The sequence below is a fragment of the Typopeltis vanoorti genome, chromosome 14 (genome assembly GCF_054136105.1).
Source record: "Typopeltis vanoorti isolate ZY-2024b chromosome 14, IOZ_Tvanoo_1.0, whole genome shotgun sequence".
NCBI lineage: Eukaryota > Metazoa > Arthropoda > Arachnida > Uropygi > Thelyphonidae > Typopeltis > Typopeltis vanoorti.
This window is the reverse complement of record NC_143562.1, coordinates 110,457,529-110,481,418: the sequence shown is the minus strand read 5'-3', so window position 1 is coordinate 110,481,418 and position 23,890 is coordinate 110,457,529. Positions and strand designations below refer to the sequence as shown.

Genomic DNA, 23,890 nt, shown 5'->3' with positions numbered 1-23,890 from the left:
GGAATTCGCTTTGGGTTTCTTTGGGATAGTGATAAATGTAGATTTGCGCCAATCTGATGGAAATTCATCACTTTCATATATTTCATTAAATAGTTTTTCAAGAAGTTTGATGTTATCTGGTTCTATTAATTTTAAAAATTCTGTTTGCACACCATCTAGTCCACTGGCTTTTCCTGTTTTACTTGTTTGTATAGCATTCTCTATTTCGCATTTCATGATTGCTGGTCCTTGAATGTTATCTTTTATATTTATAGGCTTCTGTCTAGTATCATTGAAAAGTTCTGTTACATATTTTATCCAAATCTGTGCTTTATTCTCTTCTTCTAGAACTATTTTTCCATTTTCGTCTCTTAGAGACACTATTTGCTTTTTCCTCAGTTTTCCGGAAATTTCGTTGATTTTCTTATACAGATTGAAATTATCATGTTTCTTCTGAAGCAGTTCAATTTCAGTACATAAATTTTTCATCCAATTTTCCTTGGCTTCTTTTATTTTTTTCTTGATGATGTTATGTGTTTCTGTATACCTGGCTAGGTCTTTGTTTTTGTACATTCTTCTTGTATCAATAAGAGAAAGAATCTCATCTATCATCCATTCCTGTTGTTTTATATTATTCACATAACCTACTTCTTTAATACTTGTTGTTACGATGGCATTCTTTAAGCTATTCCAAAGAGATTCCACACTTTTATTTTCTTCTATGTTAATCTGTTGTAATCGCAGGTTAAGTTGTGTCTTGGCACTTTTATTTATGTTCGGGTCTTTCAGTTTTTCTACATCAATTTTCTTTTTCTTCTTTTGTGATTTTTTAGCTGATTTTAATCTAAGACATACTTCTGCAACTATGGGATTGTGGTCTGATGAGATATCTGCTCCAGGATAAGTCTTTGTACTCTTTATACTACTGTGGAATCTTTTATTTATCAGTATATAATCAATTTGATTTCGGACAATGTTATGTTGGTTATCTTGAGGCGATTTCCAAGTGTACAGTCTTCTGGGTGGAAGTTTAAACCAGGTATTTGCTATTGTTAGATCTTCTTCCTAACAGAACTGGACTAGGCGATCTCCTCTGTCATTTCTGGTGCCTAAGCCATGTTCGCCAACAATTTCTCCATCACCCCTTCTTCCTACTTTTGCATTGAAGTCAGCCATCACTATGTTTATATCATGTTTCTTTGTTAGGTTTTTAATCTCTTTTAGGTGTTCATAAAACTCTTCAACATCTTCTTCACTTTTGTCAGCTGTGGGTGCATAAGCTTGGATGATATTTATGTTAATGGGGTTTCCCTTAAGTTGTAACAGCATTATCCTTTCAGAAAATGGAATCCAATTTAGTACTGATTTATTGATTTCTTCATCTACTATTACAGCTACACCATGTCGATGTTTGTTCTCATCATTCCGAGAGTAATACATTGTTGTATTATCTTGTTGACACTTTCCAGATCCTGGCCATCTTGTCTCGCAAATTCCCAAAATCCAGATGCCCAGCCTCTTCATTTCTCTTGTGGCATTTCTTAATTTGCCAGCTTCATACAGAGTTCTGACATTCCAAGTTGCAATTTTAAAAGTGGACACCATTTTGAGCCCGGAGATTCTTCGCACCCCTGTCCCATTTAAGGGATGCCGGGAACTTGGGGCCAATTGTAAGGGTTTGCTCGCCATGATGGTTGTTCTGGAGATAAAGTAGAGCAGTAGTTTCTCCGTTTGCTTTCTGTTCCACAGTATTACAGACGTACACAATATTCTCATATTGCCATCTGCAAATCTCTGATCACAAGCTTTTCCGTCATCATTTAGCTTCAACCTTGTGTCAGTACTGACAATGCAGCTTCCCAATATCAGGGGCAGTGACCCCAGCAGGTACTTATTTAATGGCGACACTACTCACCATGTCACCGAGATGTCATTGGGCTTTGTGAGGTTTTAAGTGAGACAGAGTTTCCACTTCTGCTTCCCCATGCCCTGATAGCTCAGTCGCTGTTGGTCCACGGCTGCTTATTCGCCAGATTGCTCTGCTTATATCGCAGCTAGCCTCCATATCTGAAGGCTATTCCCCAATCCGCCACCTGGGGACGCACCAGGTAGTAGTAAGCTCTGCCCCGGGTTAAACCGTTATTAATCATTATTAATAATGGTTTAACTAAAAATTGCTCGAGCAACAGTCTAAACACCACATGTTTTGCTCTAGCTACTGATGCTATGCCACCAAATCAAAGCACATGCACGGGTGCAAACTATTAGGCACGAAATATTTAATTCAGGTAATTCAGGTAAGTTAAGAAAACATAAACTATGAAACAAATACATAGTATAAACTTATAAAAATTACAACCTGTATGCAAACGTCGTTGCACATAATGGATAAATGTTTTAGGCAAAATAAAATAAAGTGCATATTTTAATCATCATCATCACTTCAAAACTAACATTTTGTAGATGTTCTTTATTTACGAATGGCCAGACGTTGTCATCACTTGGAATCTCTTGGACATTATTTGTATAATTCTCATTGCATACTTTGGCTGGTTTAGTTATCACAAAGTCAGTAATAGTGGTAAGATTTTGCTTACCAATGTTGAATTGGATTTAAACGGTATTGATGCGAACACAGATTGATAAGAAAATAACTATTTATTAACTTAAAAACTAATATTTCGCTGGTATTATATCCAGCATCTTCAGAGCACAAATAAAGTTTGTCATAAATGCGAGACAACCACAATTTGGTGTAACAGTGAGGCTAGTATAAGTAATTGCAGCATGCAACACAAGACTAAAGTCCTAATACGGCACCATTTAAGTTATAAAAAAAAAATGCTTACCATTATGCGGCAATTTTTTATTAAATTCATAATATGGAGCTAAACAAATATCCAATTGTCTTGTGAATTTTTCGGAGAGCTTCATTGAGAGATCATTATCCATAAAATACCTTCCTAACTTTCTTGCCAAGTTCAATCCTTCTGATAATTTCTTTAAACTGAATTCTTTAATGGATTCATCACAATCAGAATCTTCGGCAGAACTTTCCCTGCCATTTGGTTTGATGTCATCTATTAATTGTACCAGTTCCTCCTCATTTAAATCTGTTTCCCCATCAATTAATTCACTAATTTCGTGAACTAATTTCATCGTTTTCAACCACGCAGAAATCCTCTAAGTGGTCATTACTATAAAAATAAATTTTTACGTAAAAAAAACATCACATATATATGTCACTCACCAGAAAATAAAGTGCTCAGCTTGAGATTAACACACTTATGATTTCTAATGCACTTTCCTGGCAGAAACGAAGACAATTTTCAACAATAAACATTTTATACGATAAACAATTGATGTACATGCGTGCTAAAGGGTATTTCCCATAATCGCTATTTATAACTAGATGCGTGATAAGGGCAGATGCAAATTTAACAAATACAAAATTTGATTTTTAAGTCACATGGTGAAAAATATATGAAAAAATAAAGGGTTAGTACAATTTGTAGAAGTGTTATATCGAAACTGCGTTGTATAAGTACAGCGTTGAACAAGGGTTACTACAATTTGTAGACCGCGTTATATCGAAACCATGTTGTATAAGCATCGCGTTATACGAAGGTTACCTGTACTTTCTAAATCAACGAGTGATTAAATTCTGCCACATACGTGTTTCCTAAAAGAAACTCAACTTTCATCTTCTACTGGTGTCATTTTTACCTATGGCAAAGTCTCTGCCTCCAGCCCCCCCCCCCTTCTCCCCAAAGACAGATGTTCATTTAACATCCCAGGTCAGAATACAACTAACTCAGAATACTGTCTGATCTTTCAATAAAAAACTCATGGCCTCATTCTCAGAAGTTTGTTTAGTATGCTGCTCTCCATTAGGAGAATTAGGCATGAATTATTCTCAACTTTCTGATTTCCATTCTTTAAATACTGATTTTCTCCACTGCCACTTTCCTGTTTTAATATTCACAATTTCATCTGGCTTTCCTCTTCCAACTGCACTAATTCACAGGTAGATATACAGAGACATCTGTTATCACCAATGATCTCACAAAAAATATTTAGTATACTAAATAACTAACCATATGCAAAATGCTCATGATCATTTTTTTCCATCAGTGGTTATTCATGTACACAATGAATAATGTCTTTTAGGCAATTCAGGCTGGTAGCAATTTTTTCCCCATGGAACAATACATACATTCATTTTCATCCACGTTTGACATTATAAGAACATAAAATGCATTGATATTTGTAATTTCTATCCTTCATTTCTGAGTGCATTTATTGTTTTCAGTCTTCTGATTCATATACTTACACCAAAAACATCAACACAATACTTATTGAAATAGAAACATTTATTTCCTATTCCAACATTAATTATTATTATTATTTAGACCTCCAAGGAGTCAAAAGACTCATTGCAGGAGGTCCATCCTAGGAAACAAAGTCTATCATACCACTCCTTAAACTCATTGACCATTCTTGCTCTCACCACTTCATCAGGCAATGCATTCTACGGTTCAACCACCCTCCACACAAAGAAATGAGGCCTCATCCTCTTGCTCACAGCTTCCTTTCGTAACTTCCAGGGATGGTCCCTTGTCATCACTCCTTCTTGCTGTTCCACCAAGCGAAAGAACTCCTCAGTGTCAACCCTGTAACCACCTCTCAACAGTTTAAAAGTCTCAATCATATCACCTCTCCTCCTTCTATCCACCAAACTCTGCAGTCCAAATTCCCTCAGCCGATCCTCATAACTAACATTGTACAGTCCTGAAACCGTCTTTGTTATCTGCCTCTGTACCCTTTCCACAGTTAATTTATCCCCTTCAAATCCTGGGGACCAAATCTGAGAACAACAGTCTAAGTGTGGTCAGATCAGGGTCTTATACAACGTAATGATAACTCTTTCATCTCTGCAGGTCAGAGTCCTTATTATTGAAGCAATCCTTTGTATTACCTTCACCACCTTTGCAATATGTCCATTGAATTTCAGGTTTCTATCAATCATCAACCCCAGAACTCTTGTCTCCCCTACTTCCTCCAGTATAGCTCCTCCAATAGAGTATGCAGCGTCCATCGGTGTGTCCCAAACCTCAAGACCTTATATTCTGCTGCATTAAATCGACACCCCCATTCATTTGCCCATCTGTCTAGATTATTCAAATCCTCTTACATGACTACCACATCTGCACTATTACTAATAACCCCTCCCAGCTTCACATCATCTGCAAACAACTGAACATTACCCTGCAATCCACAGACAATATCATTGATATAAAGGTTAAACAATATAGGTCACAGTACTGAGCCCTGTGGGACCCCACTTGTAATCCTCTGCCTCCTTGAAACTGCCCCACCATACACAACTCTCTGATACCTATCGGACAGCTAATCCTGAATTCAGTTGACCAACCTGACATCCAAACCCATGTGCTGCAACTTAAATATTAGCTTATCATGTGGCACCTTGTCAAATGCCTTCGCTAAATCCAAGAAAATGGCAGTATATGCCTTTCCCCTCATCTACTGCTCTTGTAACTTTATTATAAAAGGCTAGTATATTACTAAAAAAAGCGCCCCTTCACAAATCCATGTTGACTCTCACAGATAATATTACCCTCATCTACCCAGTGTTGTATACGGTCCCTAACTAATTTCTCCAAGATCTAACAACTACTGATGACACACAAACTGGCCTATAATTAGACACTTCCAGTCTGCTACCGCCCTTATCCAATGGCACTATCTTACCTTCCCTCCATTCCCTGGGCACCTTTCCTGTAGCCAGACTTTCATTGAAAAGCCAGGTCAAAGGAGCTGTCAGTTCCTTAGCGCATTCTCTCAAAACTCGTGATGAAATACCATCCAGTCCCACGGCTTTACTGACATCCAGAGTACTCAGTATTTGGAACATGTTCTCCTCCTGCACCTCTAAACCTCAAACCTGCCCTATCCCTCTAGTATTAAAATTTACTCCTTCAGGATGAAATACACCAATAAAGTGTTCATTGAACAATTCCACTATGTCCTCTGTATCAGTCACTCTATTCCCATTTTTATCCCACAATGTCGTTCTTCCACAATAATTTCTCCTCCTACTGGCCACATAGCTAAAAAATTCCCTAGGATTTTCTTTAGATCTTACGGCCAATCTCTTCTCATATTCCAGTTTCGCCCTCCTTACCATACTGGTCACTCTCCTGGCCTGTGTCTTATATTCTTCATGTATCTGCTCTTCACCTGTCTCCTTATATCTCTTCCATAGCCTCTTTTTCACATGTAGCTCCTGTTTAATATTGTTTGTCATCCACTTTACACCAAATTGTGTCCTCTTCTTCACTTGTGGAATACAGCTTACTATTGCTGCTAACAAATATTCCTTCACAATTTCCCAAGTACTAATGATATCTTATTCTTTAATGCTAGTCTCAGTTCTTCAATAAATATTCCAAGTCTATTCAAGGGAAGAATTTTGCATATCACAACTTGATTCTTCACTTAAATCTCCATATTCTTTTTCCGATACTAAAGCTCAAAATAGCTGAAGTCCAAACACATCTGAAATGGATCGTCATAGCACACAAAAAAAGCAGGAAAAACGTCATGTCCAAATAGTAGTCATGTTTTTTTTGTGAATGAATGTAATATACTGGATTTTAAGATTATGTTCTGTATGAATTAAGAAATGAAGTAGCACATACCTGACTGAGAATCTCCATGCCTAGATCTTCCTGATGGTTTACGTCCTGAAGTCCATTGCATTCTACCATAGGAAATAGTTGGTGATACACCACCATCTTCAGATCGTGTCCTTCCAGTTCCTTCTGTGACAGATCCAGAAATGGAACCAGGACTTGATGAGGTTCTTGTATGGGCTCTAGATGGAGACGGAGATTGGTGACGATGAAAACTACCCTGGACATTTTTTAAATCATCTGTAAATAAATAACAGTTTAAACACTAAAAAAAACAAAGAAGGGATAATGATGATAAAAAAAATTCCAAGTGAACCATTTTGCTATATTCAAGCTATGCTCAGTATATGGAAATATACTAATCACTTATGTATATGCATCACACAATATAAGCAAAGCAGTTGTAGCAATTCAACATACTTGTAAAATCAAACCTCTATGTAATAAAAAAAAATTAATCATGAGAAATATTTTCACAAAGAATCATGCCTTAAACCCATTCACAGTTTCCACACTCTCAGGCAATACATCTCATATTGCACAGCTTCCAGGGATGGCATCTTGCTCTGCCACTCTCCCTCTATGAAAAATCTCCTAACAGATTAATTTGTTAATTATTGTCATCATTATGGGCAACTCCAAGGAGTCCTTAGACCCATCGAGGGAGACCCTAAACATCATCAAGAACTATTCAGCATTTGCACAGTATCTATCTTATTTTGAATTCATTCAGAGTCATGGCACCCACAACAGACTCTAGTAACCTATTCAACTCATTCACCACTCTCCAAGTAAAAAAATCTAGTTCTAATACTCTTGCTCAGTTTCCATGGATGGGCCCCTAGTTTTCCCACCACCACACCTGTTCTGATAAATTTCCGCTGAATTAATCTTTTAAAAATCTCAATCATATCACCCAGTTTCTGTAACCCACAAAACTTCAACTTGTTCTCATAAAGCTCATTCCATAGACCTGATACCATGTTGTTCTTGTGTAGAGGCTTAAGTGCTGTGAGGACATTATGTTGGAGGTTTAATGGACTTTTTACAGCACTCACAAAGAATTAAAATAGAATTTATTACTTCTATATAATAGAATTTTATATAGAAGCTTCCTATATAAAAAACTCTACCCACTTTAAAGCCCTCACAGAAAATTTAACCTTGAATAATACAGACATATTAGTAAGCTTTGATATCTCCTCCTTGTTTACTAATATTCCCTTAACTGACACTTTATCTCTCTTAGAAAACGTTTTCCCCCCTGACATCTTAGATCTCTTTTCCTTTGCCATCAACTCTGGGTATTTCACTTGGAATAACAAAATCTACAAGCAGATAGAGGGAACCGCCATGGGCTCCCCCCTCTCACCCCCCCTTGCCAATTTCTATATGGAAGATTTCGAAAAACGAGCCATAGACTCAGCCCGACTCAAACCTTCTATCTGGCTAAGATATGTAGATGATGTGTTCTCTATTTGGCCTCATGGCCCAGACACGTTAGATTCCTTCCTTGGTCATCTCAATAGCCTACATCCAAGAATCCAGTTTACTATGGAAAAGGAAAAGAACAATTGTTTACCCTTCCTAGACACCTTAGTCACGCGCCTGCCTAATGATACACTTGCCTTCACTGTATACAGAAAACCCACACACACAGGCAGATACATTCACAAACTCTCCCACCACCACCACCCCTCACAACAATATGGCATCATTAAAACCCTTACCAAGAGAGCCCACAATCTTTGTTCCAGTGGAACCGCCCTCACCACTGAGCTTAACCACATACACAGAACTTTCCTCTCCAATGGCTACAGCGAACACAGTATCAAAAAAATAATCAATTCCTCCCCCATTCCCCGTCCCTCTCATCAACAAGAAATTAAAAATGCCATCACCATACCCTACATCCGTGGCACTTCGGAAAAAATAGATAAGATACTAAAAAAGTATAACCTACACACAGCATATAAACCCTACCGCAAACTGGCTACCCTTATCCGTTCTACGAAAGATCAGCTCCCTCCTCTCTCTCAGCCTGGAGTTTACAAAGTACCCTGTTCCTGTAAGCTTGCGTACTTTGGACAGACAGGCAGATCAGCATCCATCCGCCTAGAGGAACACAAGTCGTACATCGTTAAACACAACTATGGCCATTCAGGCTTGGCTGACCATGTTTTGGACACCACCCACAGAGTATCATGGAAGAAAACCACCATGCTCCACCACAGCAAATTCAAGAAAGAGAGACTTTTCTTAGAAGCAGCAGCAGCTCTCAGAAACCAACCAAATCTTAACAAATACGGTTGCATTAAGCTTCCGAAGATTTGGGAAACACTCATCACCAGAGGTCCCACCTTACATTCCAGGCCACCTACTACCGCCCTTAGAGGGCGCTCCACCTAGATAGGACTTTGTCACCCACGTGGTTGGGCTTAGTATTGTAAGTTTTTGTGTGCATGTTACATTAATTGTCTTTGTAATCCCCGTAGATGTCCTAGTGCACTAGGACGAAATATAGGAAGTATTAAATTCTATTTTAATTCTTTGTGAGTGCTGTAAAAAGTCCATTAAACCTCCAACATAATGATACCATGTTGGTTACTTGCCTCTGGATCCTCTCTACCACCTCTCCATTACCAAGAAACCTTGGCACCCAGATCTGTGCACAGTAGTCAAGATGGGTCTTATCAATGCTTAACCTGCTTGTCTCTGCTCATCAAAGTATTCTTCAGTAACCAAGTAATCTGATGAGCTGCTTTAGCCACTTTTGCTATGTGCTCCCTAAACTTTAATTCCCTATCCACTAACACTTCCAAGTTTCTGGCTTCGTCAATTTCCTGTAGCATGGTTCCATTAGTGTGATATCCTGCTGATAATCTTTTCACCCCAAAATGTATAGCCTTACACTTTGCCACATTAAACTGACATCCATTTCCTGAGCCCAGTCTGCCAATCTGTCCAAATAACCTTGGCAAAATATTGACACCATGTGTATTAACTATTGCTCTATCCAACTTTGCATCATCAGCAAATAACTGAACGGTTCCTCTCAGATCCTTTCCTATATCATTAACGAACAAATTAAATAGCAGTGGTCCAAGAACAGAACCCTGCGACACACAACTAGTCACAGGCCTTCTTTTGGACTCTATTCCTGGATAAACTACTCTCTGATATCTCTCATCAACCACCCTCCTATCCATCTCACCAAACTTATATCCATTCCCATGTGCTGCAGTTTACTGATTAGAATTCCATGTGTTATCCTATCAACAGCCTTTGCAAAGTCCAGCAGTATAACTGTAAATAAATTACCCTTATCCAATTCAGCTGTCATCATATTATAAAACGTGAGCAAGTTATTGAAGCATGATCTATCCTTCACAAAACCATGCTGCCCCCCATACATCATCTTTCCATTTATCCATTCTTGTATTTTGCTCTTGACCAACTTCTCCAATACTCTGACAACAACTCCTGATATGCTGATCGGTCAGTAATTTTTACAGCAGTCTTGTAGCCAGCCTCCTTTATGCATTGGAACTATTTTCTTCTCTTTCTACCCCCTCGGTATCAATCTAGAACAGACTTAGAATAAACAATATGATAAGTTTTAAAAGAGGTATACCTCTTTTAAAAATACAAAATAAATAACGGAAAAAACTCACGTAGAAAGATTATTTAATAGTATAATTTTCGTCTGTGTGTCACAGGCATCTTCAGTACATTAAGCTCAAAATTAAACACTAACCGACAATTCCAAAAAACGCCACCTAAGTAGCTGGTGTAAGATAACTAAAAAGGTCAATAACTTTCCTAAAAAAAAAAAAATAAATAAAAAATAATAAAAAAAAAATAATACAATAAAAAGTTAGGAAAGATTAGTTGATTTGTAAAGTACTATCTCCCATAAAGGGGATAGATGTAAGCCGTCGGATCTGCTTAAGTTAGGAGAATGAAGTAGAGTTTCACATGTTTCTTTATAAAGGCATTCCATGAGAAACTGACTTTTGTGAAGAACTCTTGTCTTTCTCCAATGAACTCTGTGTCTAGTGAAGATGGCATGTTCAGAAAGTCCAGACTTTTCAGGTTTAAAGTATTCAATATAAGATTGGTGTTCTTCTAGCCGAATAGAGGCAGATCTTCGCGTTTCTCCGAAATAAGATAATCCACAAGAGCACGGAATCTGGTAGACACCTGGATGATTAAGATGTGGAAGCTTGTCCTTAGGAGAAGTGAGAAAGCTGGAGATTTTTCTGAACGGTCGAAAGGCAACAAAAATATTCAGTGGTTTTAAAACTTTTGCTATACGTTCACTGATGCCTTGTACATAAGGGATAGTAATGGCGTTATTTCCTCTGTGTTTGAAGAGGAAGACATATTAAAACTACTCAAAGTTCTTTTAATGAAGCAATTCTAACCATTAGATAGAAAGGAAGAAGTTATATATTGTAGTTCTTTCTGCAAAAGATCGTCTGAAGAACAAAAGGAGTGTGCCCAATGAACCAGTGTTTTAATAGTTCTGCCTTTTGACTGGGATGGTGATGAGATTCTGCATGGATATAATGGCCTGTATGAGTCTTCTTTCTATAAACTGAGAAATGTAGGTTACCATCTGGTTGGCAAAGAATTAGAAGATCTAAAAAGGCTAACTGCATATTTGATTCTACTTCTAGGGTAAACTTGATCCTAGGATGAAATACGTTAAACTTAGTGAGAAATTGTTTAAGTTCATCAGAAGAGCCATTCCATACAGCAAAAATGTCATCGACATATCTGAACCAATGAGTAGGTCTGGGAGAAATGTTGTCAAAGATACGTTGTTCAAATTGTTCCATAAAGAAATTGGAGATAGCAGGAGAAAGAGGATTACCCATTGCTGTTCCTTCAATTTGTTGATACAACTTATTTTTAAAGGAAAAATAACCAGAATTTATTATAAAATCAAATACGTTTACAATGTCTGAAGGAAATTCCTGCTGTAGTAATTCAATACTTTCCGAAAGAGGCACATTTGTAAATAAAGAAACAACATCTAAACTGATCATGATATCAGAAACGTCCAAATGAAGATCTGAAATTTTATTTTTGAAATCCAAAGTATTTTTTATATAAGTATCAGTTCTTCTAGTTGAAGAGGAGAGTAAATTTGATAAAAATTTTGAGATTTTGTATGTGGGGCAACCTATACAATCTATGACTGGTCTTAACAGAATGCCTGGTTTATGAACTTTTGGAAGACCAAATAATCTAGGTGGATGACCGAAGAAGGTTTCAAGTTTTTTCTTTTGATCTTCAATTGACTCCGGGTAGGATCCGATGTAAGAGGCCTATAAGTCAGTATAGGTCAGTTTAGAAAAGTTATTGAGCCTAAAAGGTCAATAACTTTCCTAAAAATAAAAAAAAATTTAAAAAAAATAATAATAATACAATAAAAAGTTAGGAAAGATTAGCTGATTTGTAAAGTACTATCTCCCATAAAGGAGATAGACATAAGCCGTCGGATCTGTTTATTACTTCATTCTCCTAACTTAAACAGATCCGACGGCTTACGTCTATCCCTTTTATGGGAGATAGTACTTTACAAATCAGCTAATCTTTCCTAACTTTTTATTGTATTATTATTATTATTATTTTTTTTTTTTTTTTTTTTTTTTCAAGGAAAGTTATTGACCTTTTTAGTTATCTTACACCAGCTACTTAGGTGGCGTTTTTTGGAATTGTCAGTTAGTGTTTAATTTTGAGCTTAATGTACTGAAGATGCCTGTGACACACAGGCGAAAATTATACTATTAAATAATCTTTCTACGTGAGTTTTTTTCCGTTATTTATTTTGTATCGATATGTCTACTCACGATATACCTCTTTTAAAACTTATTGCTAGACCACGGAAAGTCTATTTCCAAACAATCTGCTAGATACGGTAAAGTATTGGTAAAGAAGGTCAAATGCATTAACAGATTAATATTCCTTAAACGATGTAAGATGGCCCAGGTTATTCCAACCTGTTGTAAAATATCAGCAACATGAAGCTAAAAAATCTCTTGCCATCTTAAATAGAGAAATTATGGATATAAAAAATGCTCTGGAATCTGTTTTAATAGTTGAAACTTTAACTACTGTAATGCGCATACCTTCGAGTTCTTACTTAAAGGTCTTTAGTGATTCTCGTGACAAGCTAAAACGCAAATTTGAATCACTAGTCAACATACCTAGATCCAGTAATAATACTATTGATATAGATAAAGTAGTTATAAATGTTTCCGGACGTCCACTAACAGACTGTGAACGTTTTGTTTTATCAAAAGGATATGATTTCGCTGTTACGCCGAATAAGGTGCCAATTATGGATTTTTTTCATAACATAGACAGAGGTATTCGATCCTTATCCCAAAAAACAGCCAACAGATTACGTTTTACATGTGCACAAATTCTTTTTCATGCCAAGCCTCCACGTCCTAATCTTTCTTACTCAGAGTTTAAAGCATTGAAATCACTGAAGAATAACAATAATTTAATAATTACGAAAGCTGATAAGGGGAAGGCTATAGTGATTCAAGATAGGAAGGAATATGAGAGAAAAATGTCTCTTTTACTTCGCGACTATTCAACTTATAGGCCTCTTACATTGGATCCTACCCGGAGTCAATTGAAGAGACTTAATTCTCTTATAGATAATGTATCTACATGGAATGAAGATCAAAAGAAAAAACTTAAAACCCTTCTTCGGTCGTCCACCTAGATTATTTGGTCTTCCAAAAGTTCATAAACCAGGCATTCCGTTAAGACCAGTCATAGATTGTATAGGTTGCCCCACTTACAAAATCTCAAAATTTTTATCAAATTTACTCTCCTCTTCAACTAGAAGAACTGATACTTATATAAAAAATACTTTGGATTTCAAAAATAAAATTTCAGATCTTCATTTGGACATTTCTGATATCATGATCAGTTTACATGTTGTTTCTTTATTTACAAATGTGCCTCTTTCGGAAAGTATTGAATTACTACAGCAGGAATTTCCTTCAGACATTGTAAACTTATTTGATTTTGTAATAAATTCTGGTTATTTTTCCTTTAAAAATAAGTTGTATCAACAAATTGAAGGAACAGCAATGGGTAATCCTCTTTCTCCTGCTATCTCCAATTTCTTTATGGAACATTTTGAACAACGTATCTTTGACAACATTTCTTCCAGACCTACTCATTGGTTCAGATATGTCGATGACATTTTTGCTGTATGGAATGGCTCTTCTGATGAACTTAAACAATTTCTCACTAAGTTAAACGCATTTCATCCTAGGATCAAGTTTACCCTAGAAGTAGAATCAAATATGCAGTTAGCCTTTTTAGATCTTCTAATTCTTTGCCAACCAGATGGTAACCTACATTTCTCAGTTTATAGAAAGAAGACTCATACAGGCCATTATATCCATGCAGAATTTCATCACCATCCCAGTCAAAAGGCAGGAACTATTAAAACACTGGTTCATTGGGCACACTCCTTTTGTTCTTCAGACGATCTTTTACAGAAAGAATTACAATATATAACTTCTTCCTTTCTATCTAATGGTTATAAGAATTGCTTCATTAAAAGAACTTTGAGTAGTTTTAATATGTCTTCCTCTTCAAACACAGAGGAAATAATGCGCATTACTATCCCTTATGTACAAGGCATCAGTGAACGTATAGCAAAAGTTTTAAAACCACTGAATATTTTTGTTGCCTTTCGACTGTTTAGAAAAATCTCCACCTTTCTCACTTCTCCTAAGGACAAGCTTCCACATCTTAATCATCCAGGTGTCTACCAGATTCCGTGCTCTTGTGGACTATCTTATTTCGGACAAACAGGAAGACTGCCTCTATTCTGCTAGAAGAACAATCTTATATTGAATACTTTAAACCTGAAAAGTCTGGACTTTCTGAACATGCCATCTTCACTAGACACAGAGTTCATTGGAGAAAGACAAGAGTTCTTCACAAAAGTCAGTTTCTCATGGAACGCCTTTATAAAGAAACATGTGAAACTCAACTTCATTCTCCTAACTTAAGCAGATCCGACGGCTTACATCTATCCCCTTTACGGAAGATAGTACTTTACAAATCAGCTAATCTTTCCTAACTTTTTATTGTATTATTTTATTTTATTATTTTTTATTTATTTATTTTTTTTTTTTAGGAAAGTTATTGACCTTTTTAGTTATCTTACACCAGCTACTTAGGTGGCGTTTTTTGGAATTGTCAGTTAGTGTTTAATTTTGAGCTTAATGTACTGAAGATACCTGTGACACACAGGCAAATATTATACTATTAAATAATCTTTCTACGTGAGTTTTTTCCATTATTTATTTTGTATCGTTAAACAATATAATAAAGGGCACTGACAATTCCTTTGCCACTTCACGTTAGACTAGAGCTGATGTACCATCCAATCCCACAAATGCATTCACACTAAGGTTCTGTAATATGCTATTCACCTCCATTTCATTCACCTCAGTTCCCATATAAGCCATCAGTTCCCCTCATTCCTACAATATCACTACCTGGATTGATATACTTTTGCAAAGTGTTCACTTAGTAATTCTATTATTTCGACTGATTCAGTTACCTTTCTACCACTGGCATTCCTTAAAATCATTCTGCTGTATACATTTTTTCTTTTACTTGCAGCATATTGAAAGAAATGTTTGGGATTCTCTTTAGCCTGCATTGCTAACTTCCTTACCACACTAGCTACCTTTCTGGCCTCACACCAGATAGCCTCAAATGTGCTATTTTCACTGTCCTGCAGATGAACTTCTACTCTCCTTGGTTGCAGTGCATCGGCCATCATCAATGATACTCCACCCCTCATTCTTTTCTCTCTATCCTACCTGAACACACTATACCCTTCACATTCTATCTCACTAACTATATCATCTTATGTTAGCCATGTCTCACTAATGCCAATAACCAAATGGTTGGGATGAGCCAACTAAGGACAAATATTCCTCCTGCTTGTTCCTAATGCTCCTGGCATTAGTGTACATAAAATACAAAAGCCCCTTACGCCCACCCCTACCTTGATGCTTTGAACTAACTATCCCATTCTAGTTTGTTACCATTGGTTCTAACTCGGGTATATTATACACATTCTTACCCAACCGCCTCACTGATGTCTGCATATCCACTCAACGGCTTATTCCCCAAAAGTTCTAGTTTCCGTGATTCTGCACAGTTAGTACCAATGGTAACAAACTAGAATGAGATAGTTAATATAAAGCATCAAATAGGGGTGAGCCTAAGGGACTTTTGCACTTTATGTACACTAATGCCAGGAGCATTAGGAACAAGCAGGAGGAATTTTTGTCCTTAGTTGGATCATCCTAACCATTAGGTTATTGGCATTAGTGAGATGGGCTATTTTCACTGTCCTGCAGTTGAACTCCTACTATCCTTGGTTGCAGTTTATCGGCCGTCATCAATGATAGCTGATGAACTGCAGCTATCATGAATGACACTCCTCCCCCCATTCTTTTCTCTCTATCCTTCCTGAACACACTATACCCTTCACATTCTATCCCACTAACTATATCATCTTATGTTAGCCATGTCTCACTAATGCCAATAACTTAATGATTAAGATGAGCCAACTAAGGACAAAAATTCCTCCTGCTTGTTCCTAATGCTCCTGGCATTAGTGTACATAAAATACAAAAGCCCCTTAGGTCCACCCCTACCTTGATGCTTTAAACTAACTGTCCCATTCTAGTTTGTTACCACTGGTACTAACTCAGGCATATTATACACATTCTTACACCCAACCGCCTCACTAATGTCTGCATATCCACTCAACGGCTTACTCCCCAAAAGCTCTAGTTTCCCTGATTCTGCACTCCACTTTCACTTCATTCAACAACCATTTTTCCAGTCTCTGAACACCAAATCCATTTAGATGCAAACCATACTTCTTGTATAAGTCCTTTTACTCCACACCACTCCTCCTGCATGACCTATGCATCGAGTTAATCGTATTATGGCCCTCCTTCTCAGCTCTACTCTGTCATACCACAGCAACAGACTCACTATCTTAACTCTCTCACTCTTTTCTTTTACCACTTCCAGTAATTCTTTCATGTCCCCTCTCTCTCTCATGACATACTTTTCTCCATTTAAATCATTCGTTCAGGCCGCTACGATCATTTCTTTCACTTACACTTCTGTGCTCTAATAGCCTCATTAACATCATTAATTTTGCACCAAGAAAGTATGATTTTGTCAAACTCTCATTATTCACACCATTTACAATTGAATCGGCGTATAACACTCGCTCCTTAATTTTTCTTTCTCTCCCAGTCATGCCCTCATTTTTCTTATCTCACACTTTTGTTTTTGTTATCAGCTGATCCACTCAGTAGACATTTTTGCAATCGTTCCAGCTGCCACTTCGTCGTATGTATCACTCTGCACAATGAGCTATCACCCTCATTGCAGTCAACTCTTCATTCTTTACATTAGTCAAACTATTCTTTTGTTTGACACTTTTCCTCTCACTTTCAACAGTGTTGCATTTAATGAAGACATGAATAAATGGCAATGCCAAGAATATTTGTATAAAATTTGAGATTACACATACAGGTCTCTTATACAGAATAACCAATAATCAGACTCAAAAAAATATCAACTTTCAACAATTGCAATGCATGATGATTATTATTATATCCTCCATGGAGTTGGCAGACTCATCATGGGAGTTCATTCAACTGACAACATACCGAATCTAAAAATTCTTAACACTTCTTGCATTAAAAACATATTCTGGTAATACCTTCCATTCACTAACGATTCTCCATGTAAAAAATCTACTCCTCACATCCCTCTTCAACACTCTTACATAACTTCCAGGTTCTGGTTCTTCCCCCTCTTGCCTTCTATTCTTTTTATAATCCCCTTAGGATTAATCTGATAAAATCCTCTTCCCAACTTAAAGTTCTCTATCATATCACCTCTTTTCCTCCTATCCACCAAATTCTGCAATCCACATTTCTTCAACTTTCTCTCTATATATAGCCAGCATTCTAAAGTCCTGATATTGTTTTAGTCACTCATCTCTGGACCATTCTAAAATATTTCAACATCACACTGAAAACCAGGTGACCAAACATGAGCACAACAGTGTCCAGGTGAGGTCTGACCAGTGCTTTATATGCTGAAAGTTTATTTTCCACTTGGTTAGAGTATAATAAATTTAGTTTAATCCTTTATCCAAGTGTGAGCAAACAAAGTTTGCGCCTGAAAGTATCTTCAGGACTGGGTTAAGGTGGTACACACCAGGGCAACTCGTTGCAAAGGTGGAGCAAGCTCCTGAAGATACTTTCAGGCGCAAACTTTGTTTGCTCACACTTGGATAAAGGATTAAACTAAATTTATTAACTCTAACCAAGTGGAAAATAAACTTTCAACATCTTTCTCTAAATCCAGAGTAATTTATTAAAAAAGGGTGGCACACCAATTGGCAATTCCTATAGGTGGAGATGACCTGCTAATGCTTCTGCCTGATATCTCGACTTGGGCCTGGCTCCCACTGAAGAGACCTCAATAAAGGTCGAAACCGGTCTGGGTAGTGGCCCTTCCCTTAATGCATAACATTAGATATATCCGCAAGGAGATGTGTTTTGCATTATTATAGGAGATACTAGGATAGGAGGGTTGGTAGCTTGCTCCACCTTTGCAACGAGTTGCCCTGGTGTGTACCACCTTAACCCAGTCCTGAAGATACTTTCAGGCGCAAACTTTGTTTGCTCACACTTGGATAAAGGATTAAACTAAATTTATTATGCTTTATATGCTGGCACAACCACATCCTTATCCCTACATGTTACAGCACTAATCATAGCAGCACTATGATATGCAGTCTTTGCAACACTTGCAATATGTCCTCTAAACTTCAGTCTACTGTCAACCATCACTCACAAATCTCGAATCTCATCCACTTTCTGCAGCAGCACCACTGATACGAGGGTGGTCTGAAAAGTTCTCAGCCTCGACCATAGATGGCAACACTATTGGCAAGATTTTTTTTTCTAAGTTGGTACATCTGTTATAAGCATCCATGTGAAATTGCAAGTCATTCTATCAATTAGTTTGTTTTATACAGCCTAATGCCTGAAGCAAAAGCATTCTCTGTATCTCTTGAAATGAATAAAACAGAGTATCGTGCAGTTATAAAAATTCTTTGTAAAAGAAGGTGTAACACCAAAAGAAATTCATTCGAAGTTCATAAAAGTTTATGGGCACTATTCTCCTTCATTTTTGACAATTAAGAAATGAGCTGCCGAGTTTAAATGTGGCCGTGCCTTGAAGATGATCCATGTAAGGACATCCAAAAAAGTGTAACAACACCAGAAATCATTGATCAAGTGCATGAAATTGCTGAGACTATAGGCATTTCAAAAGAACATGTAGGATATATTTTGCATGAAGAATTGCATATGAAAAAGCTTTGAGCCATGCTTGCTCAGCACATCAAAAATGCACTCGCATGAAAATCTCTGAACAGTGCTTGGAGCATTTTAACAAGAATAAAACTGATTTTGTGAGTCGATTATTACTATGGATGAGACTTGGATTCACCATTACACACCAGAATCCAAACAGCAGTCAAAACAGTGGACAGAAGCCAGTTGTTCAGTGCCAAAGAAGACAAAGTCAGTTCCATCAACAAGAAGGTCATGGTATTGGTGTTTTGAGATGCTAAAGACATTTTGTTTATTAATTATCTTGAAAGGGGTAAAACAATAACAGGGGAATATTATTCCAATCTTTTAACCAGACTAGACGAAAAAATTCGTGAGAAAAGAAATGGTTTGCAGAAGAAAAAAATCATCTTTCATCAGGACAATGCACCTGCCCACAAAGGTGTTTTGCCAATGGGAAAATTAAGCGATCTGCACTAGAAATTGGTGGCACATCCACACTATTTCCCAGATTTGGCTCCCTCTGAATTCTATCTCTTCCCAAAACTAAAACTTTTCCTCGCTGGTCAGCGTTTTTCTTCAAATCAAGAGGTGATTGCAGCTGCAGAGGGGTATTTTGCAGATCTTACTGAAAACCACTACAGGGATGGGATAATGGCGCTGGAGCATCGCTGGAATAAATATATTAGTATTAAGGGAGATTATGTTGAAAAATAAAAATAATTTTGAAATTATAATTCGTTTTTTCATTGTTAGGTCGAGAACTTTTCAGACCATCCTCGTACAGTACACAACCTTATATTTATACACTCCAAAATGCAACATCTAGCACTTATTAACATTAAAACTGCAACTCCATTCCTTTATCCAAGTCAAATCAATTCAAATCTTTCAGAGGATAATTAATATCAGCAGTGCTACTTTTAATCTCCTTAACTTTGCATCATCAGCGAAAAACTGAAGATTCCCAGTCAGTAAACAGGATATATCATTTACAAACAAGTTAAACAGCAGGGACTCAAGAACAGAACCCTGGGGCATGCCACTGGTTATCCTCTTTTTTAAGACTCTGCTCTATCATTCACAACTTGCTGCTATTGTTCAGAGAGCTCTCCAATCCATCTAACCAATATATTATCTATTCTCATCCTTTGCAGCTTGTACATCAATTTATCATGTGGTAATCTATAAAACATTTTTGCAAAGTCCAAGTATATCACTGTATGTGATTCTCCCTTATTTGACACACTCATTATCATAAAATGCAAGTAAATTGATAAAACATCTTTTTTTATTTTAAAACATTAAATCAAAGAGTAGGTGTTGAAAGTTTATTTTTCACTTGGTTAGAGTATAATAAATTTAGTTTAATCCTTTATCCAAGTGTGAGCAAACAAAGTTTGCGCCTGAAAGTATCTTCAGGACTGGGGCAAGGTGGTACAACACCGGGGCAACTCGTTGCAAAGGTGGAGCAAGATACCAACACTCCTGTCTCAGTATCTCCTATAATGCAAAACACATCTCCTTGCGGATATGTCTAATGTTATGCATTAAGGGAAGGGCCACTACCCAGACTAGTTTCGACCTTTATTGAGGTCTCTTCAGTGGGAGCCAAACTAGTCTGGGTAGTGGCCCTTCCCTTAATGCATAACATTAGACATATCCGCAAGGAGATGTGTTTTGCATTATAGGAGATACCGAGACAGGAGTGTTGGTATCTTGCTCCACCTTTGCAACGAGTTGCCCTGGTGTTGTACCACCTTGCCCCAGTCCTGAAGATACTTTCAGGCGCAATCTTTGTTTGCTCACACTTGGATAAAGGATTAAACTAAATTTATTATACTCTAACCAAGTGAAAAATAAACTTTCAACATCTTTCTCTAAATCCAGAGTAATTTATTAAAAAAGGGTGGCACACCATTGGGCAACTCCTATAGGTAGAGATGACCTGCTAATGCTTCTGCCTGGTATCTCAACTTGGGCCTGGCTCCCACTGAAGAGACCTCAATAAAGGTCGAAACTAGTCTGGGTAGTGGCCCTTCCCTTAATGCATAACATTAGACATATCCGCAAGGAGATGTGTTTTGCATTATAGGAGATACTGAGACAGGAGTGTTGGTATCTTGCTCCACCTTTGCAACGAGTTGCCTCGGTGTTGTACCACCTTGCCCCAGTCCTGAAGATACTTTCAGGCGCAATCTTTGTTTGCTCACACTTGGATAAAGGATTAAACTAAATTTATTATACTCTAACCAAGTGAAAAATAAACTTTCAACATCTTTCTCTAAATCCAGAGTAATTTATTAAAAAAGGGTGGCACACCATTGGGCAACTCCTATAGGTAGAGATGACCTGCTAATGCTTCTGCCTGGTATCTCAACTTGGGCCTGGCTCCCACTGAAGAGACCTCAATAAAGGTCGAAACTAGTCTGGGTAGTGGCCCTTCCCTTAATGCATAACATTAGACATATCCGCAAGGAGATGTGTTTTGCATTATAGGAGATACTGAGACAGGAGTTTTGGTAGCTTGCTCCACCTTTGCAATGAGTTGCCCTGATGTTGTACCACCTTTCCCCAGTCCTGAAGATACTTTCAGGGGCAAACTTTGTTTGCTCACACTTGGATAAAGGATTAAACTAAATTTATTATACAAAGAGTAGGTCTTGCAAATCTGCCAAGAGTAAGACCTATCCTATACAAATCCATGCTGACCATCATAAAGAATGCCATGTACATCAACCCAATCCTATATTCTATTCCTAACTGATCTCTCCAACATCTTGACCACAACTGCAGTTATACAGACTGGTCTATAACTGGAAAATTCCATCTTAGAACCAAGCTTATGTAGTAGTACTATTTTGCCTTCTTTCCACTGCAAGACTTTCATTAACCCTTTGATCATTACAAATGCACTAAATGCATTTGTTGGTATCATTTCTTTAGTGTTACTAACAATCTAAGCATGTTTCATAAACTTTTTTTGTTTTATAATCATTATAACTGCACTAGATTCATTTGCGATTTATTTTTCTTGTTTACACATAGATAGTGACAATTTCCTGTGAGAAAAGAAATTTGCTTACTTTGCTAGAAACAGAAGTATGTTGAAGAATGCATGCAGTGTAAAAAAAATGACTTTGACATCGGGTTTTCAGAAGCATAAGACATTTGCAAGAGATTCTGATATCGAATCAGAATTTCTTGATTCTGTTGTGGACTCAGAATCAAGTCCACAACAGTCTTTGTCCCAAGCTAGGAGATGGTGCAGTATACGAGCTGAATCAGTATCTTTACATTGTCCACACTGTTTTTTTTTACAAGAACATCTGGGATTTCTCAAGCTATCACCATTAATAATTGTGCATTAGCACTGTTTGAATTTTATTTCAATGAAGATATGAACATTTTTAGTTCAGGAAACTAACAACAAAGCTATGCAGTTCATTACCACTACAACCCTCAAAGGTTTTTCTCGTTTTCATTGGAAAGACAGGCAGCAGTGAACTGAAGGTGTTTTTAGCATTATTTCTGCTTCAAGGAATAGTTTTCACAAATCAGAAGTTAAATGGTATGGGTCAGAGAAAAGGATGATTGAGATACCACTTTTTTTTTTCTCTTTTTTTTTCAGAAGTGATGTCTGAATGTAGGTATTCCTTGATAATGAAATTTTGTAAGTGAAGAGCAGTGCCTTGTCTGAAAAATTGTAGGGAGTTTGCACAAGGAAAGGTTTTTAGTACCGGTCAGTCCAAGAAGAGAAATCAGATCATGTTTTGATATCTGGATGTTAATGAAAATAAAAATAAGTGATTGAAACTCTTTCTTATGTGATATATTGTTTTGGTAATGAAGACCACAAATTTATCTACACCACACTGAAGAACAGTGAGCATATCAAAGATGAAAGTATTTGTTATGGAGGAACTTGAGAACTACAAAACTTGCAGTGCCCAATTATTAGAAGTTTGTCATTTTTATACAAGAGAAAGAGAGTAGGTGAAAATACACATCCCTGGGATACTCCTGCATTGATGAGGATACTATCCACTAGGCCAATCAGGCATGTGTTTCAAAGTTCCTGAATACAAACAAAATCAATGTAAATGTCATCTTATCACAATCTTCTTTCTCATTCTACAGATGAGAAGCAAGGTTCTGACAAGAATTTGGCAGAATGCATCGAAATGATCAATTACTATTCAAAGAAGGAAACTACTTACAATATACAGTCATACTCCGACTTACGCGGTTTCTTTTATGTACATATTCCCATCCCGCTTCACGCCTCACCACTAGTCGTATCTTTCAGGTGCCAGCCACATTCGCCAGTGTCGCATGCTGTGAACAAGCACTGACATGTTTCGCACGGTCTCCATTCATACACGATTTTTATAGTCTACAAACCTTGTGATTGTATAATGTTATGTTGTTGAAAAAAATTTTATCACATAAAAAATAATGTCATCAAAAGAAGCAAGTCCGATTCTTCTACAGCTAGCAAGAAAAGAAAAACATTGACTTTGGAAACAAAACTCAACATTATTAAGGATTTTGAAGGAAGAATGAAAATGTGTGAGCTAGCAAAGAAGTTCGATCTACAGGAATCCACAGTAAGAACAACCATAAAAGAAAGGTTTACAGATTTTGGGGGACATAGATTCTAACGAGGAACAAATTGTAGCCACAAGGAAAGGAATAAAAAAATCATTAGCTTGCTATGAAGAACTTGCTTTT

At 37.0% G+C, this 23,890-nt stretch overlaps 1 protein-coding gene across 3 annotated transcripts in view; it reads right to left on the bottom strand.

The window, feature by feature from the left end:
- Positions 1–23,890, bottom strand: part of LOC150099834 (leucine-rich repeat-containing protein 49-like) — an 853,241-nt gene that overhangs the window by 732,614 nt on the left and 96,737 nt on the right. For all 3 annotated transcript variants that reach the window (XM_090403687.1, XM_090403689.1, XM_090403688.1), the window contains exon 4: positions 6,702–6,935. In XM_090403687.1, the coding sequence (XP_090259813.1) occupies positions 6,702–6,935 (234 nt within the window). The remainder of the gene's footprint in view (positions 1–6,701; positions 6,936–23,890) is intronic.